Below are 20,796 nucleotides of genomic sequence, written 5' to 3' on the forward strand. Positions count from 1 at the left end.
GTGAGACATCTCTGATGCTGAGGTCATTCATTGTGGCATTGTGTGAAATGTCTTAATGTCTGTAGACCTGTGGAAAAAGACAAAAATAACTGAAAAGCATTTTGTTTTAGAAGACTTTGATTTGAAGGCCATGGGGTGTAAGTAAGACAGGACAAAAAAACATAATACAAGGTTATTAAAAAAGCCAAACAAACCTATATTTATTTATTTTTTGCTGTTTGCATACTTGTATTAGTCAAATCACAGAAAAAGGCATACAAACGTCGTAAAGCATGCCATTTTGTGAGTTTGAGCATTACCAAGAACACTTTGAGGAAGCATTACACAACCTGCACATACAGCTGTGGCACCTGTCATAATTTGCAGAAGGAGGAAGAAAACCAGGGGCAGCCGTGGCCTACTGGTTAGGGTTTCGGGCTGGTAACCGGAGGATGGCTGGAAAAATCAGTAGGAAAAATGTGGAAGCAATGTGGGAGCTCAGCAAGCAGCTCAGGGTAGCAGCTTCCTTTCATCTTGGATCAGGCCATCAACTAGTAAAACAAATGAGGGAGAAAATATCCTACTGTGTTTTTTACATATTTATTTATTATTATTATTTTTTATTTTATAAATCATTTTGAGCACCTGCCCCCCAAAGTGTCTGTGCACGTGCCTGCATTCACTGGTCAGTACTCAGTATTCCTGGCTACCGTTACACCACGAACACAAAGCTACACTCAAAGATCACTCAAAGCAACTCAGAGAAAAGGTCATTGAAAAGTCAGGGGAAGGATAGAAAAAAATGTCCAAGGCACTTAACACCCCCTTGAAATCTGTTTAAACATTCATCAAGAAATGGAAGGAATATGGCACATGTGTAAATCTGGCTAGAGCAGGCCAGCCCCACAAATTGAGTGACCGTGCAAGAAGGAGCTAGTGAGAGAGGCCAACAAGACACCTATGACTACTCTGAAGGAGTTACAAGCTTCAGCAGCTGAGATGGGCATACAACAACTGTTGCACAAGTTCTTCTCCAATCAAAGCTTTATGGAAGAGAGCCACTGTGTGAGAATGTGAAAAACAAAAACATAATTTTGTGGTTGCCCAACTGCTTTCTGTCTCTTCTGGCTTTATTAAGGAGTATTGTTGTGACTGATTTGTAGGTTTGTGATGAAGTAAACACTCTTCTTTTCAGATCTGGATAAAACTCTGTTCTTGGTCATTTAAATCTTTATTTTGCTAGTACAATACCAACCATAGAAAACTGAGAAAATCTCCAGACAATACTGATTTGACTTGTCACACTAAATCGCACAATACTGATTTTACTTGTCACACTTAAGCTTCCTTGTCCCTCCCTTATTGTTGATTGTCTTCATACACAGATAATTGAGTTTTCATTCCCATGTTTTCCACCACAGTATCACATTGCAGCTGCAGTACAAAGTCCTTCAGAAGCGTAAAGCGGCCATGTTGCATTAATGCCTGTTAGTCAGGCTGAGGCCTCCGCGTCCTTTTAGGAGTCTGCCTGTAGCTTCAAACTGGTGAGTTGTTGCAGCTCACGTGAATCTTGAGCTTCATCTCGTATACTGGTATCCTTCCTAGGAAAAGCACAGGATATTCTCTTTCTTTCTGATATGCTAATTTATTCAATTGCACACACATTGACATACAACACAGCTGCAACAAGTGCAGGTCAATGTCAGTAATGTGATTTTATTAGGGAACGGTTATTGGTACCGCTCAGCATTTGACTATTTCTATCCCTTGTTAGAAAATGACAAAAATGAAATTACACTTTTCACAGTCCAGAGTTCTATCCTGCCTCTTAACCCTGGAATGTTCACAGGATTATGTTGTCTATGTAAACATATATACACACATGACAGTGACACACTGGGCTTAGCAAAGGAAGTATATTCTGTTCTATCGTATGATTATTGTTTGAAAGCTCTGAGAAAATTAGGACAGTACCTGGAGGGGTCAGGCTTTACAGACTCAAACTTTCTCTCTTTGTAGTATGCTCGGTTTTTCATGATGTAAAGCAAAACCAAGTCACAGAGGAAACTCCCCTAGAGAAATCAATGATGGGCATCTGTTAATATCATTTTTAGGCATAATCACAGTATCCACACTAAGAACAGAGAGCAATTTTGAGGGCTAAACTGTGAGGGTAGTGAGTCCAAATATGTAACTAATGGTACTACTGACCTCTACTGGTTTTTCAGCCAAACTACATCTGGCATCTTGAAAATGTCAACAGTGACATCATGATTTCATACTTACAGCACCAAGTAGAGCAAGTCCTGATCCAATGTTAATTAAGGTGGGGATGATACTGAACTTCCCTGCCTATGGAAACAAGTACACCAGTGTAATCAACTTGGATCAGTGTTCACTGCTTTACAAAAGAAAAACAACTAGCATATTTGTCTTACCTTTCCATGAACCATGATGTCTAAACGAATTCCATACACCTTATATAAAGTCCTGTAGGCCTGTTCAGCAGCATCCTTGTAATAGCGGGCATATCTGGAGATGTAATCAGAGCTAGTGTTAATATCTACAATGTGCTACCACAAGGTGATGTCAGTTCTCCTGAATGCAGACAAACACTGCAAACAGTCTGAATGCCCTGAGTCAAGGCCGATTTATGCTCAGTTACGTAAGCCCCTTGCGCGCCCCTTGCACGTCTTTTCACGTCTTGCGTTCGTCGGCCCCTTTTTCTAGACATGCGCCATTTTACGCAAGCCTATTGTTCTGGGTGTGAATTGCTTGGCAACACCCCCAACGCAACGCGTAAGCACCTAGCAATTCATGCTCAACGCAGAACCAAGCAAGGGCCTTCAGGCAGCAGGCTCTACCTGAAATTGTAGCCTGAAGCGACAGAGCTGACGGAGGTGTCCAGACGGGTGAAGCTGTATTTGGGATGACACTGGGACGAGCCCGTGTCCAGATTGCAGTCCCAGTTGATCAGGATCCCAATCGCCCCACCCTGAGAGGACACACAACTGTCATGGTTAGCGGTCCCAGAAAAGAGCTGCTCTGTTGTTGTGCTCTGTTATCACCCAAAAGTGTGTGGTGAAATCGGTCAAGAAGTTTTAGCGTAATCCTGCAGACGAACAAACAAAGAAACGGACAAGCAAACAAACAGACAAACAAAACAGAAAAACAACCTCCTTGGTGGAGGTAAGCCGTTTAAAAGACAAACTGCTGCGCAGTGTGAGTAAGTGGGATTATTCACCATCATCACTGAACAACAAAGACCTGTTTACCAGTGAAATGTCGTGTAATAATGTTGTCTTCTTGTTTTTGTGGAGATGACTATCTGATTAAAATCACTGACCTCACAAATTTCATATTATGTTTCAAAGTAATGTGTTATTACAGTAATACTATGAGGGAACAATGTCACATGAAACCAAATTGCAACAAGAACAATGCCATCAGGGTTATCAACAGGGTTGTTTTCATCATTCAGCTATCTGCTCTAACGGCAAAGTTGTCAAGCTTTTCCCCCTTAACCTTTTATTGTAAAGCGCCTCAGGGAAATAGTGTTGATGTATTTATTGTTCCTCAGAGAAGTACTTTAATAAACTCTTAATATATATATATATATATATATATATATATATATATATATATTTAAGCTATTCGTACTGATTTTAGATAGTTGTAATATTGTTGTGTTATAATTTATGTTGTTGTTGTGTTTTATGTTGTCCCTCATCGCACCAACAGGAGAAGCACTCCAAATTTCATTGTATGCGAATACAATGACAATAAAGGCTTTTCTATTTCTATTTCTAGTACATTGTCTTTGGAAGAGAAATTAGAAATTAAACTTTTGGGCCCACACAGACCAGAAGACTTGATTCTGTTGCAGCCTGGTGAGATAGCCACTTGAACTTTCAAGACAAAATGGTATGACAGAAAGACATGGCTAACTGCTAGCACATCAAAACAAGCACTGTTTTGTTTCCCATGCCTTCTTTTTGGAAATGGTAATGCAGACTCAGTTAGGACAACGGATGGATTCAAATACTTCAAGCATCTGGCAGAAAGAACAGTGAAACACCAAAGCTGTAAAAAACCCATATCAACTGCGCCCTGAAATTGGGACTATTGGGGCGGGTCAACATCATGGCACAGCTAGATAGTGCATATCAACGGAACATTTTAGAGCACAACAAACTGACGGAGAAGAATCGTTATGTAGGCTATCGGGGAAGCTGATATCGTGCCTAAAGCTCTGTGGGAAATGCGAACTGCGCCTGCGTGGTCACGACGAGTCAGTCAGCCGTCTCAGTAAACGCAGGCATTTTAGAGACGATGTGCTAGGGCGACACCAGGCTGAAATGTTGCTGTTATTTGTTTCAGTTGTGCCTTTCGCTTCATATTGTATGCCACACGTGTGCCACAAGCTTAATACATTATGCAAGTTATTTGAGCAATCTGTCTGTCTTATCTTTCTACTTTGTTTCAATAATTTTACTTTAATGCTGTATTATAGGCAACATCTCTGTGTCGCACTGAGCGCTGAAGCATGTGAAATGTATTTTAAATAGGATTTCTGCTCCCTGCTGGCACTAAAAAAGCAGCCCATAGCATATCATACTGGTCTATATAGGCCTAATGCTGATAATAATCAGCTACAGTACACTATTTGTCTGACGGTGACATGGTTATTGTATCAACACAGTCACACCCCGTCGAACTGACTGCATCGCAGTGTGGTCATGTAGTGTTTGTAAAGGTTTTTCTTCCATCCCCCATGCATCTACGGAGTTTTTAATTCATTGCCGGAATTTAAGACGTTCCACCTGGGCCGAATAGGTCTATTTCGCCCAATTTTCCGGCACCAAATTATCTCCAATGACTTTCCATTTGTTGTTATATGGTAAAAGATTGTTCTATTGCCTATCAACATTAATCTCTCCAATATCAGCACATCTAGCAAGGCCTCTCATAGTGTGGAAAGTATGCTTAGTTGAGGAGTAGATATATGTTGGTCAGTGTCTTGGTTTGAGATTAATAGAATGCAAACTGAAACTATAAATGGAGATATGACAAGATTATCATTACAGTGATTGTAGAAAAAGGTTTAACTTAAAATCATGTTTTATCCGCAGTCTTTAATGGATTCATAGTTTGTAACTGATTTATTACAATTTGCAAACATAGCACTTTGATAACAGCAACTGTCAAGTTTCCTTCTAAGTTGCAGTAAACGGCATAGTTTGCACAGTGAGGTGAACTATCCTAGTGGCATTGTTTAACTGAAAAAATTAATGTGTGGCAGACTTTATAGCAGAATGTGTTTTTCTCAAAGGCCTATTTATAACTTTCCCCTACTGCTTTAAAAGCTTTACACTGATTATTGGAGAGAGCCTAAACAATCATTTACCAGCGTGAGACATGACAGCCTGCTCCAACCTCCAGCTATGGTTTCAAGTCCAGTCATCAAGTTATCAGGTTATATCCAATAATGTTAGTCTACTTTACCTCCCACCTGTATTCAGGAGTTTATCACTGCATATATCACTATTCAAACTGATACAAAATGTATACTCACTGCTTGAGCTATGTCCTGAAACCTGTGTCCAGTTTTCCGAATAATATCCCCCAGCCGGAAGATGGGACAGTAAGGATGAACCAACTCATCGTAGGTGCACCTCTGTAAATAAGTCCTGTCTTGTGTCTCAAGGACATTGGATCTGGAATCAATAAAGAACTAAAATTAGCTCCATAACTTCTTGTGTGCTCATTCTAAAGGGGAGCTTTGAACCACTGCATCATGCCACCAACAAGATCCCATGACTCCATTATTTCCCAAGAACTGACCAGACCCTTGACTTACTTTGAGAAGCTGAATCTTGGAAATCTGATGAAGTTCTTGATATAGATGGTAAAGTTTTCAGCTTTTCCTAGCTGTGGCACACTGGCATAAAGAGGGTGATGATTTTCCCACAAACTGTTTTACTCTCATGTGTGTTTCTGATACAAACCCTGGCATTCACCTATTCATGGACATGGACTAACAGTCTGCTTTACAACAGCAATAATTTTATCTACATAGGATTGTTTGATGGAAGCTATTGGTGAATTGGTCTACAGACCATCTATTTCTTAATTTACAAAGGTTCAGTGATGTATATTTCCATCATGTTTAAGTCCTCAGTGAAAGTAAGTGTTGTAGTTAAGAGTTTCTCACTGGGATTTCTGACTCCTTTCAACTGGACACCAGCCATGTATTTCACAGGTCCCAGTGTCATCTCTGTCCTTTTTCAAGCACCGACCAGTCTTTATTCCTAAAGTATAGATAGCACATTATTAAAAAACACTTTCATCAAAGCAGACATGATTCTGTTGAAAATAGTAAGTAAAGGCACAACATATGCCACTACACCCCATCACACCCACCCAAATAAACCTTCATTAAAGGTAAAGCACTCATTTCATGTTTATGTAAGAAGCAAAGCATCTATTATTCCTGTTAGCACCCCATGGTGTTTTGGCTCTTTATAACTTTTTTATTACGTCTCATAATATGGTACTTCTTTAGTCATACCATGACCAGCTGTAACTGCCTCTCCAGGTGGGCAGTCATCATCGTCACTACAGCGGCCATCCAGAACCGTATCACTCTAAAAGAATAACAATCATAAAGCTATTTTAACCGATGGGGCAGTATTCTAAACAAAATATTGAAAGGGAAAAAGCAGAATCAGTTCAGTCAGCCAGGGCTTTACTTTACTTTACTACATTAGCCATATGTCGCTCAATGTAGTGTTCATAATTGTAAGGCTGCATCCACACTTCATAGTCTTGTCCTGGACAGTACTGTGCACTTTCATGATGCACTGTAAACCCGAACAAGTTCAGAGAACTCAAAACTTTTGATGTAACCGATTACATAAGAAAATTTGAGTACATATATATATTTTTTTTAAGTAAACTTAACTCAAAAATTATACATGAAGGAATGAAAATGTATAATTTTTGAGTTAAGTTTACTTAAAAAAAATAATATATGTACTCAAATTTTCTTATGTAATCGGTTACATCAAAAGTTTTGAGTTCTCTGAACTTGTTCGGGTTTACAGTGTGCCTTGAACAAGAGGCAAGCCAGGCTGGCTATGCCTGAGAGGCTCAATGTAGAGTTGGGATGTTTACATACCAGTCCACTGGCTCTTCAAATTAAGTGCTCGAAATGCAGATGGAGTTGAGACAGCCAGGGCTGTACTGGTTAGCCATATTAGGTGTAAAGGTTGGTGAGGGACTGCTGTTAAAGGGCTTAAAGTGGCACAGACGCTCAGCAGAGGAGACACACATGTAGATCTGCATTTAAATCTTACTCCACTATGCCTCAGTTAGACATGTTACAGTCCTCCCTGTGGTATTAACCTCACTGGGAAAGGTGGACATCACTGGCACTTAATGATGTTTGTTTAGTTACCTCAGTGGACATTAAATATGTTTTCATTTTTCAGAAAAGGCCTCTATTTATGTGTTAAAGGTACAGTGTGTATCAGGGGGTTCATTACATGAAATATATAATAATCTTTTTGAAAGTGTATAATCACCGGCAACTACGAATTTTTGAGAGATATACAGGGATTTTTGATTTGTGTGGCACCCCACCTGTCTGCTTGTAAACACATAGAGAGGCACTTACTTCTGCACAGTTGTCTAATTTCTGATTTGGTGTTTCTATAAAATTGGTTGTGATGAAAAGATTAGCATCACCCTGCAAGAAAAATAAATAAATAAATCTTAGACCTGTGATATCATCGAGAGATTAAAGAAATGATAAGATAGAGCAGGCAAGTTTTAATAACATTTCACAAGAACTACATCATTGCCGCATCTGGACTCACGTGAGTTGGAATTACATAGTCCTCCGGTCCCCACAAACTGAATCCCGTGTCGCTGGAATTGATTGATACAACTCCCTTCACTTTGGTGATTACAGAGCTCTGTACGGACTCCTCTACTGCTTGATAGCCCTTCTTCGTTATAAAAACCCACCTAGGCAAAAGATAAAAGTGGACACACATTTATACATCAACTACGAGAAGGATCACCAAGAAAAATCACTTCGTATTACCAAGAAAGTAAATTAGTTATCCGTTAACAGTTAATCCGTTAAAGGTCTACACGTACATTGACAGCGGGTGTGCGCTTACCCGATTATGTATCCGATGATACACAGCTGAATAACTCTGTATAATATGCCAACTTTCTTACTTTCCGCAATTACATATTTTTCAGTTTTATAATCAAACGCCCCCAGAAAGATTTTCTTCAACGTTGACATGCCCATGCTCGGGCGATGGGACTGCGGTTAGGCACCGCAATGAAGATGGTTTGATATTTGACATTCGCTGGATATTTGATATTTGAACTTTGGATAAGTACACGTCAATCCTGTTTTCTTCAGGCAGGCGGTAGCACTACCTTTCGCTTGTGGCTTCAACGAACTCAACATGCGGCTGAAATAGATCCTCCTTACTGAAGTCAACAAATGGAATATTTATCGGTTTGTAAAGCTATGCATATAAAAATGCTACTCTTATTTAAAAATCTAACTCAACAATCTGACTAACAGCTATACGTGCAGTAGGCCTTTACTTGGCAGTATGAGCATGAAATGGAAATAGCTACTGAAAGCTCTTAGCAAGCTCTATGCATGCATGTAAAGCGTGAATATTTACATAATGGTCCTCCTAACCTTCCTTGGGATCAGCCTGCTATATGTCTCATGCATGGGAAAACAAAATTATTTAATTCATGCCTACACTTCAACCATAACCATGCACTTGGTTGGTTAAAGGTAAAGCCATGCAAATATGAATGCCACTTGCTGTGCTGTCTGTATTGTTTGGATATAAAAACATAGTTTTGAATTGCTTTATATTTGTGAATCTTAACAGTGCATTTACAAATAATTTTACTGAAAGATCACACGGAAGGACATGTGAGACAGATTTAATACAAATCCAAACAGATGCAAATACTCAAATAATGAGCTTGGATCTCCTGAATATGGATTCATTTTTGGATCTGGTACCTTTTTTTATAGCGTATACATAGAGCCGTGTCAAGAAAATGCCAATTTTATTTGCGTTTACACAGAAACAACGTCATGGAACATGCGCATAAAGTGACAGACGACAGAAGCCAAAATCCAAATAGCTCAGGATTGGCTAACCAGTCCATCCAAAGAGCCATAATAAAACCCAACACCATTCCGAAGAGCCACACTCTAACCAGACCATCAATGGCATGAAATGGTTTAACATAACATATGAGCCATGGAGAAGAGGTGATGGAGAATAATAATTGTATTTAATAAATGTTTTCAAAATACAGGGGAGCAAGGTGGCAGTGAAATAACTGTAACAACACACTCTCTCTCTTTCAATCACTCACACGCACACATACACTCCAACTAACTCAATCACAGAAGGAAAAAAAAACTGTGTACATAACTGTGTCTCAATAAGGTTGTTAAGGTCAGATATCCTCTGTTAAACGGTTTGGCGTCACAGCTACAGGTATGACATTAATTGTAGTGTCAACAAACAAAAATTCAACAAGAAATGCCACACGATAAAACAACTTTATTAAATTCAAATTATAAATTGTAACTGTAGGCCTTTAAATCAAGGAAAATGTGTTAACCATCCATTTATCAATGTATCTACTGTACCTACACTGTTACATAAACTGTAAGTTTCAATTACGGTTTGCACTAAACATACATTGAACAGTTAGTTTTAATACTATAGGTCTAAATAAGAGCATTCTCCTTACTCAACGTGATCTCCAAAACCAGGAAGCATATGCTACTGGTTTCAGTGTGTGGTCTTCTTGTTTCTGTAGCAGGACAGCTCCCAAGGTGTACTAGGATGAGTCGGCAGACACAACTGTATATGGCTCCTCCATGGCAGCGACCGCTTTTATCTTGTTTGGATCCGCTCTGACGCTCTGACGCCCTGAGCGTTGATATCTTGCCAGATAGATGACGTGCTGGTCTACGCTGAGACGCAGTCAACCAATGATGGCCGCCTGTGGAAAGTGCTGAAAAGGCTGAAAGAGAAGGGTGCGGCACTGAAAACAGGAAAATGTAAGTTTTCAAAAAGCTCAGTCAAGTTTCTGGGTCAAGTCATCGATGCTCAAGGCGTCAGAGCGGATCCAAACAAGATAAAAGCGGTCGCTGCCATGGAGGAGCCATATACAGTTGTGTCTGCCGACTCATCCTAGTACGCCTTGGGAGCTGTCCTGCTACAGTATGCACCGTTTGCGGGAGAGCTAACAGTGGGAAACTAAGAATTAAAGACTTGTCATACCCCGACGTACTGGAGAAACTACATGCAGACCATCTCGGCATAGTCGAGTACCGGGACCGAGCCAGACAGTCAGTCTGGTGGCCAGGTTTAAGCACCCAGCTCAAGAACCTCGTAGAAGTGTGTGACACCCGTGCGTGACCTACCGAGCCACTCCTTTATCCAATGGTCATAGTCCAGCTGAACTGCTGATGGGTAGACGCAACAGTGCCCGTCGTATGATCTTCTCTCCGACCCAGATGGACTAATCTGCAACAACTGAGATGAAAGGAGCAAGAAAGCAAAAAGAGACTGCAGCGTGACTTCAACAGGCGACACAGAGCTCACCATCTGCTTTGGCTCAACACTGGCGACCATGTCTGGGTGTCAGACACGAAGGAAAGAGGGACAGTGCTGAATGCTGCCCACACACCGAGGTCGTACCTGGTGGAGACCCCCAGCGGAGTTCTTCGCCATAATCGAAGGCATCTCGTCAACACACCTGTTGCCCCAGGAGAGCCTGATGCTCAATCGGACACTGCTGCCACTGAACCACTGCCAGCAGTGCACAATTCTGCTGGCAGTGGTTCTACCCGGCAAGAGAGGGAAGAGTAGCCTGGCCATTACCAGCCTGTGACTCCATTTCATTCCGTCTTTCAGTCTGGGCCAACCCAATGCATTTTGGTTTCCGAGATGGGCGGGTGCTTATCTTGAGGTTTAAAATCATTGGAGTTCCCTTAACCAATCAGCAACGTTTAGTAAGCATTCGGTAGATTAAACTCTTCCCAAAGCCAGTTGGGAGAAGAGCTACGACGTCCTTTCCAATCATAAAACTTACAAGAAAATACTCTTGTTCTCCTTTTAATTTTCTGATGTTCTCGAGAGTTGAGACAACTTTTCCGATAGCTTTTCGTGTCTTTTCCTCCAAGGCGAGTTTTGCGTCACAGCTCTGAACTGTTCGCTGATTGGTCCTGCAAAATTTTGAGTTCTGGAGACGATTGTCAATGGGGTTGGGCCAGACTGAGTATGAGCTTGAAATCAATTCAGGCGGAAATACGTAGGCTGGTGTCACCAGGCTAAGGGAAGAGTGCCAGGGCACCTGAAACACTTTGTTACTAGTTACAGTACTGAGTGGCCCAAGGGGCAGAATAACCCCCTCATTTGAAGGACTGAGCAGTCTACCTCACCTTCATAGTTAGTTGTGTGATGTTGAGTGTTTTGTGTGTGACAGATTTGGTGAAGTTCGAGTCATCTGTTGAGAATATTTAGTTGTAAGAAAAGGACATTACAAATATCGAGTACTACATTGATAAAAATGGTAGAATGAGTTTAATAATGAGTTGACAGTAAAACAAAGAAGTATTGATATGTAAGTGAAATGGTTATTACAGAACTAAGAAAGGGGATGTCATGTTAGTGAATGAATGCTGCCCCCTACAGGCTAGGGGGGGGGGGATCATGCGTTGTATGATGTACTGATAAACACGTTACAGTGAAGCTCCAGTCATCTGCACCAATCCGGTGTTGTCTCGTCCTACTTTAGGTGCGGAATACTGAAGAAAAAAAAACTCAACTCTGGGGGAATCTTTTCAAAACCCTCCAAGATAATGGTCATTTCACTAGTGATTTCTTGGATAAAACTCTCATCCAGTTCTGCTTCCCAACCTTGTGCAGGTAACACCAGATTACGTCTATACAGTGCCGGTCAGTCCCTAAAGCAGATACTGGATATGTACATGACATACGTAGATGATTGATGATTCCATGACCCATAAAAGACATGCATGTATACATGATACATACAGAATTACTATAAAAATGGATATGAAAATGGGGGGTGCTCCCAAACCTGGATTAAGGTAAGGGAAGAAACAGGGATACTGTAGCGAATCCATTTCAACCGCATGTTGAGTTCGTTGAAGCCCCAAGCGAAAGGTAGTACGTAGGCTACACTACCGCCTGCCTGAAGAAAACAGGCTTGACGTGTTCTAATCGAAAGTTCAAATATCGAATATCCAGCGAATGTCAAATCTCAAACCATCTTCATTGCGGTGGCTAACCCAATCAGTCCAATCGCCCGAGCATGGGCATGTCAACATTGAAGAAAATCTTTCTGGGGGCGTTTGATTATAAAACTGAAAAATATATAATTGCGGAAAGTAAGAAAGTTGGCATATTATACAGAGTTATTCAGCTGTGTATCATCGGATACATAATCGGGTAAGCACCCACCCGCTGTCAATGTACGTGTAGACTTTAAACGGATTAACTGTTAACGGATAACTAACTTACTTTCTTGGTAATATGAAGTGATTTTTCTTGATCCTTCTCGTAGTTGATGTAAAAATGTGTCCCCTTTTATCTTTTGTCTAGGTGGGTTTTTATAACGACGAAGGGCTATCAAGCAGTAGAGGAGTCCGTACAGAGCTCTGTAATCACCAAAGTGAAGGGAGTTGTATCAGTCAATTCCAGCGACACGGGATTCAGTTTGTGGGGACCGGAGGACTATGTAATTCCAAATCACGTGAGTCCAGATACGGCAATGATGTAGTTCTTGTTAAATGTTATTAAAACTTGCCTGCTCTATCTTATCATGTCTTTAATCTCTCGATGATATCACAGGTATACGATTTCTAGTTTCTAAATATTCAAATAAATTACAATAACTGTTAAGATAACTATTAACTATGTAAGATATTTTCTTATTTTTTTTCTTGCAGGGTGATGCTAATCTTTTCATCACAACCAATTTTATAGAAACACCAAATCAGAAATTAGACAACTGTGCAGAAGTAAGTGCCTCTCCTACAGTGTTTACAAGCAGACAGGTGGGGTGCCACACAAATCAATATTCCCTGTATACCTCTCTGAATTCTGAATAACATCATTATTAAATCCTTAAATTTGTGAAACATTTGGGATTTTGCACTCAATTATAAGTATGATCCTCTTTTTGTCAAACTTTGGGTTCTGACATTTATCATTTCATAAAATGGTTAACCAGTACCAGCAACCACTAATTTCTCTTCGTTCTTTTCCTCTTCTTCAACCACTTCAATGTAAAATAAAATAAAATAAAAAAAGTGAAAATCCCTCTCTTAAGCCAGTTTTGTCCATTCTGGGCCATTCTGGTGGCTTCCATGGAATTTTATCTGCCCCCATATAGATATAAAGGGCTTGTTCTAAGCTAACGAAAACACAACAATTCATAGTTGCAGATGATTATACACTTATTATACATTAAATATTATTATATGGTTCATTTAATAAACCCCCTGAATCCTACGCACTGTATCTTTAACGCATGAATAGCCCTTGCAAGAGGCCATTTCTGAAAAATTAAAACACATTTAGTGTCCACTGAGGTAACTAAACAAACATCATTAAGTGCCAGTGATGGCCACCTTTCCCAGTGACTTTATACCACAGGGAGGACTGTAACATGTCAAACTGAGGCATAGTGGTATAAGATTTAAATGCAGATCTACAGAGTCTCCTATGTGCCACTTTTAGCCCTTTAACAGCAGTCCCACACCAACCTTTACACCTAATAAGGCTAACCAGTACAGCCCTGGCTGACTCAACTCTGTCTGCATTTCGAGCACTTCATTTGAAGAGGCAGTGGACCCAACTCTCCATTGAGCCTCAGGCATAGCCAGCCTGGGTTGCCTCTTGTTCAAGGCATCATGAAAGTGCACATTTCTGTCCAGGACGAGACCATGAAATGTGGATGCATCCTTACAATTATGAACACTACATTGAGCGACATAAGGCTAATGTAGTAAAGTAAAGTAAAGCCCTGGCTGACTGAACGGTTTCTGCTTTTTCCCTTTCAATATTTTGTTTAGAATGATGCCCCATCAGTTAAAATAGCTTCATGTTTGTTATCCTTTTAGAGCATTAAGGTTGTGGATGGCCGCTGTAGTGACAATGATGACTGCCCACCTGGAGAGGCCGTTAGAGCTGGTCATGGTATGACTAAGGAAGTATCATATTATGAGAGTGCAATTAGGCTATTCAGTCGTAATAAACAAGCAAAGTCCCCATGAAGTGCTAACAGGAAAAAATACGCTTTGCTTTTTGAAGGTTTATTTGGCTGGATCTGCTGGGGTGTAGTGGCATTTCTTTTGCTTTTCAGCAGAATCATGGTCTGCTTTGATGAAAGTGTCATTTTTCTCATTCACATGTGCTATACTTTAGGAATAAAGACTGGCCGGTGCTTGAAAAAGGACAGAGATGACTCTGGGACCTGTGAAATACATGGCTGGTGTCCAGTTGAAAGGAGTCAGAAATCCAAGTGAGAAACTCTTTCCTACAGCAACACTTACTTTCACTGTGAACGTATACATGTGGAAATATACTGTACATCACTGAATTATTTTCTTTATAAATTAAGAAATAAATGGTCTGTAGACCAATTTGCCAAGAGCTTCCATCAAACAATCCTATTTAGATATGATTACTGTTGTAAAGCAGACTGTTAGTCCATGTCCATGAATAGGTGAATGCCAGGGTTTGTATCAGAAACATACATGAGAGTAAAACTTTTCGTAGAAAAATCATCAATCTCTTTATGACAGTGTACCACAGCTAGGAAAAGCTGAAAACTTTACCATCTTCATCAAGAACTTCATCAAATTCCCAAGATTCAGCTTCTCAAAGTAAGTCAAGGGTCTGGGTTAGGTCAGTTCAAATAATGGAGTCATGTGAACTTGTTGGTGGCACGATGCCGTGGCTCAAAGCTCCCCTCTCGAATGAGCACACAAGAAGTTATGGAAATCAATTTAGTTCTTTATTGATTCCAGATCAAATGTCCTTGAGACACAAGACAGGACTTATTTTCAGAAGTGCAACTACGATGAGTTGGTTCATCCTTACTGTCCCATTTTCCGTCTGGGGGATATTACTAGGAAAACTGGACACAGGTTTCAGGACATAGCTCAAGCAGTGAGTATACGTTTTGTACCAGTTTGACAAGTGTAATATGCAGTGAAAACTACTGAATACAGGTGGAGGGTAAGGTAGACTAACATTATTGTCTATGACCTGATAACTTGACTTGACTGGAAACCATAGCTGGAGATTGGAGCACCCTGTCATGTCTCACGCTGGTACATTTTTCTTTAGGCTCTCAGATAATCAGTGTGAAGCTTTTAAAGCAGTAGGGGAAAGTTTTAAATAGGCCTTTGAGAAAAACACATTCTGCCACAAAGTCTGCCACTGTTCACAGTACTTTTTTTTCAGTTAAACGATGTTACCAGGATAGTTAACATCGTTGTGCAAACTATGCCTTTTACTGCAACTTGACAGTTGCTGTTATCAAAGTGCTATGTTTGCACATTGTAAATATCAGTTATGAAATATAAATCCATTAAAAACTGCGGATAAAACATGATTTTAAGTATGAAAACCTTTTTCTTCAATCACTGTGATGATAATCTTGTCATATCTCCATTTATAGTTTAAGTTTGCATTCTACAAATCTCAAACCAAGACACTGACCAACATATATTTACTCCTCAACCACGCATACTTTCCACACTATGAGGCCTTGCTAGATGTGCTGATAATGGAGAGATTAATGTTGATAATCAATAGAACAATCTTTTACCATATAACAACAAATGGAAAGTCATTGGAGATAATTTGGTGCCGGAAACTTGGGCAAAAAAGACCTATTCCGCCCAGGTGGAACGTCTTCAATTCCGGCAATAAATTACAGTAAAAACTCCGTCAATGGGGGGTGGAAGAAATTTTTTACAAACACTACATGACTACACTGCGATGTAGTCAGTTTGAGGGTGTGTGACTTGGACCTTTTAAAACAGGTCTGACAAGATACAATTACCATGTCACCGTCAGACAAATAGAGGTAGCTGGTTATTATCAGCATTAGGCCTGTATGGACCAGTAAGATATGCTATGGGTTGCTTTTTGAGTGCCAACAGGGAGCAGAAATCCTATTTAAAATACATTTCACATACTTCAGCACTCAGTGCGACACAGAGATGTTGCCTATAATACAGCATTAAAGTAAAATTATTGAAACAAAGTAGAAAGATAAGACAGACACATTGCTCAAATAACTTGCATAATGTATTAAGCTTGTGGCACACGTGTGGCATACAATATGAAGTGAAAGGCACAACTGAAACAAATAACAGCAACATTTCATCCTGGTGTCGCCCTAGCACATCGTCTCAAAAATGCCTGGGTTTACTGAGACGGCTGACTCGTCGTGACTACGCAGGCCCAGTTTGCATTTCCCACAGAGCTTTAGGCACGATATCAGCTTCCCCGATAGCCTACGTAACGATTCTCAAAAGTTTGTTGTGCTCTAAAATGTTCCGCTGATATGCACTATCTAGCTGTGCCATGATGTTGACCCGCCCCAATAGTCCCAATTTCAGGGCGCAGTTGATATGGGTTTTTTACAGCTTTGGTGTTTCACTGTTCTTTCTGCCAGATGCATTGAATCCATCCGTTGTCCTAACTTAATCTGCATTACCATATCCAAAAGGAAGGCATGGGAAACAAAACAGTGCTTGTTTTGATGTGCTAGCAGTTAGCCATGCCTTTCTGTCATACCATTCCGTCTTGAAAGTTCAAGTCGCTTTCTCACCAGGCTGCAACAAAATCAAGTCTTCTGGTCTGTGTGGCCCCAAAAGTTTAATTTCTAATTTCTCTTGCAACGACAATGTACTAGAAATAGAAAACCCTAACCCTAACCCAAGATACTGAACAATAAACTGTGTTTACCTTTTCTCACTTCGTAGAGTTTTGAATTTTGGTCGTTAGTTTCAACCCTGTTGATAACCCTGATGGCATTGTTCTTGTTGCAAATTTTCATGTGACACTGTTCCATCATAGTATTAATAACACATTACTTTGAAACATAACATGAAATTCGTGAGGTCAGTGATTTAAATCAGATAGTCATCTCCACAAAAACAAGAACACAACATTATTACATGACATTTCACTGGTAAACAGGTCTTTGTTGTTCAGTGATGATGGTGAATAATCCCACTCACTCCCACTGCCCAGCAGTTTGTCTTTTAAACTGCTTACTTCCACCAAGGAGGTTGTTTTTCTGTTTGTTTGTTTGTTTGTTTGTTTGTCTGTCTCTTTGTCTGCAGGATTATGCTAAAACTACCTGACTGATTCCACCACCTATTTTTGTGTAATATCAGAACACAACAACGGAGCAGCTCTTTTCTGGGCCGCTAACCAAGACAGTTGTGTGTCCTCTCAGGGTGCGGCGATTGGGATCCTGATCAACTGGGACTGCAATCTGGACCTTGACTCGTCCCAGTGCCATCCCAAATATAGCTTCACCCGTCTGGACACCTCTGACAGCTCTGTCGCGTTAGGATACAATTTCAGGTAGAGCCTTTCAGGTGACTCAGAACAGTCAGACTGTTAGCAATGTTTTTTCTCCATTCCGCAGAACCAGAGGTGTCAAGTAACGAAGTACAAATACTGCGTTACTTTACTTAAGTAGAAATTTTGGGTATCTATACTTTACTGGAGAATTCTTTTTTCAGACGTCTTTCTACTTTTACTCGTTACATTTTCACGCAAATATCTGTACTTTCTACTCCCTACATTTTAAAAATAGCCTCGTTACTCCTTATCATTTTGGTTTGTTTTCATTCCGGCTTGTCATCGTTCAAAAACACACGTCACACACAAAAAACCTAGCCGGATAAATCGTGCCATCCGGATAGAGTGAATTTGATTGTGGTTGGATGAGAAGTATGAACATATACCATTCCGACACCCTATTGGTTTTCTACGCAATGCACATGCGGATGACACAAATCAACCGTTACAAATCATGTCACTCTCCAGCAAGGACAGCAGAAAAGCCCCTTACAAAAATGTCCGTGTCAGAGAACTCCTTCACCAGCGAAATATCCAGCGAAATAACAAACTCCCAAGTGTCAGCGAGGAGGTTGATGGCCAACAAGACCAGCCAACACTTTTACATCCCTGGCCGTACCTGGAAGATTTTTATGAGATGCGCAAAAGCAATTCTTTTCGAATGCGCTGCAAGCTCTGCGCACCCAAGTACCACGAGCTAATGGCTTTCAAAAACTCGACGTCAAAAACACCAGTCCGTTGATTTAATGTATGCACTACATTACCTCACTAAAGGTTATTGATAACATTCCACTGAAGTTTGACTTTTTGCACTATTACAATACTTATAGGCAACTAGTTATCTTGTCTGCCGCTCCATGAAACGCATGTTAATGCTCAGTAGTACACATATGGTACCTTAATGTATTTGCATTCATAAAATGTAATAATAATTTTCAATGGGCATATATGCTGCTGAAACGGGTAGCCTAGTGCATCGGACATTTTTCAACATTACATTTTAATACAACATTATAGTCATTTTGGCCTTTAGAAAAATACTTTTTTTGAGGGAGGTGGGGTAGTGCACTATAGGCCCCTGAGATGCGGCTTAAATGTGTGTCGTTTATGGAAAAAAAATTCTTACATTACTTTTACTTTTCTACTTTTAAGTAGTTTTGAAAACCAGTACTTTTATACTTTTACTTAAGTAAAAAGCTTGAGTTGATACTTCTACTTTTACAAAAGTATTTTTAAACCCTTGTATTTTTACTTCTACTTAAGTAATGAATGTGAATACTTTTGACACCTCTGCGCAGAACTGACATCACCTTGTGTCATGCAAATTAGATATTAACATTAGCGCTGAATACATCTCCAGATATGCCCGCTATTACAAGAATGCAGCTGGACAGACCTACAGGACTTTATTTAAGGTGTATGGAATTCGTTTCGACATCATGGTTCATGGAAAGGTATGACATACAGTAAATGCTCATTGTTTTTCTTTTGTAAAGCAGGGAACACGATGCATTGATTACACTGGTGTACTTGTTTCCATAGGCAGGGAAGTTCAGTATCATCCCCACCTTAATTAACATTGGATCAGGACTTGCTCTACTGGGTGCTGTAAGTATGAAATCATGATGTCACTGTTGACATTTTCAAGATGCCAGATGTAGTTTGGCTGAATAACCAGTAGAGGTACCATGAATTACAGTTTTGGACTCACTACCCTCACAGTTTAGCTCTCAAAATTGCTCTCTGTTCTTACTGTGGATACTGTGATTATGCCTAAAAATGATATTAACAGATGCCCATCATTGATTTTCTCTAGGGGACTTTCTTCTGTGACCTGGTTCTGCTTTACATCATGAAAAACCGAGCATACTACAAAGAGAGAAAGTTTGAGTCTGTAAAGCCTGACCCCTCCAGGTACTGTCCTAATTTTCTCAGAGCTTTCAAACAATAATCATACGATAGAACAGAATGTACTTACTTAACTAAGCCCAGTGTGTCACTGTCATGTGTGTATATGTGTTAACATAGGCAACATAATGCTGTGAACATTCCAGGGTTAAAAGGTTTAAATCAGGCAGGATAGAACTCTGGACTGTGGAAAGTGTCATTTCATTTTTGTCATTTTCTAACAAGGGATAGAAATAGACAAATGCTGAGCGGTACCAATAACCTTTCCCTAATATAATCACATTGACCTGTACTTGTTGCAGCTGTGTTGTATGTCAATTGAATTAGTGAGCATATCAGAAAGAAAGAAAATATCCTGTGCTTTTCCTAGGAATGAATCCTGTACACGAGATGGAGCTCAAGAGGAAGATTCACGTGAGCTGCAACAACTCACCAGTCTGAAGCTACAGGCAGACTCCGAAAAGGATGCGGAGGCCTCAGCCTGACTAACAGGCGTCAATGCAACATGGCTGCTTTACGCTTCTCAAGGACTTTGTATTGCAGCTGCAATGTGATACTCTGGAGGGAAAAATGTGAATGAAAACTCAATAATCTGTATGTGAAGACAATCAACAATTAGGGAAGGGACAAGGAAGCTTAAGTGTGACAAGTAAAATCACTATTGTGTGATTTAGTGTGACAAGTAAAATCAGTATTGTCTCGAGATTTGCTCAGTTTTCTATGGTTGGTATTGTACCAGCAAAATAAAGATTTTTTTTCCTGAACGACCAAGAACAGAGTTTTATCCAGATCTAAAAAGAAGAGTGTGTACTTCATCACAAACCTACTAATCAGTCACGACAATACTCCTTAATAAAGCCAGAAGAGACAGAAAGCAGTTGGGCAACCACAAAATGGCCGCACGTTATGCTGATGTTATTTTTGTTTTTCACATTCTCACACAGTGGCTCTCTTCCTTAAAGCTTTGATTGGTGAAGAACTTGTGCAACAGTTGTTGTATGCCCATCTCAGCTGCTGAAGTTTGTAACTCCTTCAGAGTAGTCATAGGTGTCTTGTTGGCCTCTCTCACTAGTCACCTTCTTGCACGGTCACTCAATTTGTGGGGACGGCCTGCTCTTGTCAGATTTACAAGTGCCATATTCCTTCCATTTCTTGATGATGGGTTAAACAGATTTCAAGGGGGTGTTAAGTG

The 20,796-nt window shown here is 40.1% G+C and overlaps 2 protein-coding genes across 2 annotated transcripts; one reads left to right on the forward strand and one right to left on the reverse strand.

Moving 5' to 3' along the window:
- Positions 1 to 1,495: 1,495 nt before the first annotated feature.
- LOC308370016 (P2X purinoceptor 5-like) lies at positions 1,496 to 10,688 on the reverse strand (the record flags this gene model as incomplete). Its single annotated transcript, XM_080844575.1, has 13 exons — positions 1,496 to 1,580; positions 1,954 to 2,051; positions 2,266 to 2,331; positions 2,418 to 2,511; positions 2,844 to 2,974; positions 5,555 to 5,696; positions 5,840 to 5,920; positions 6,194 to 6,290; positions 6,551 to 6,626; positions 7,658 to 7,729; positions 7,860 to 8,010; positions 8,169 to 8,320; positions 10,659 to 10,688. 13 exons carry the CDS (start codon positions 10,686 to 10,688, stop codon positions 1,496 to 1,498), a joined length of 1,275 nt encoding a protein of 424 aa, XP_080700701.1.
- Positions 10,689 to 10,728: 40 nt separating this feature from the next.
- On the forward strand, positions 10,729 to 20,089 carry LOC308370017 (P2X purinoceptor 5-like; the record flags this gene model as incomplete). Its single annotated transcript, XM_080844576.1, has 14 exons — positions 10,729 to 10,906; positions 11,962 to 12,014; positions 12,379 to 12,530; positions 12,684 to 12,834; positions 13,031 to 13,102; positions 14,207 to 14,282; positions 14,511 to 14,607; positions 14,891 to 14,971; positions 15,116 to 15,257; positions 17,566 to 17,696; positions 19,057 to 19,150; positions 19,239 to 19,304; positions 19,513 to 19,610; positions 19,975 to 20,089. 14 exons carry the CDS (start codon positions 10,729 to 10,731, stop codon positions 20,087 to 20,089), a joined length of 1,506 nt encoding a protein of 501 aa, XP_080700702.1.
- Between the last annotated feature and the right edge of the window lie 707 nt (positions 20,090 to 20,796).

This window comes from Sprattus sprattus (genome assembly GCF_963457725.1).
Source record: "Sprattus sprattus genome assembly, chromosome: 9".
NCBI classification, from domain to species: Eukaryota; Metazoa; Chordata; class Actinopteri; order Clupeiformes; family Clupeidae; genus Sprattus; species Sprattus sprattus.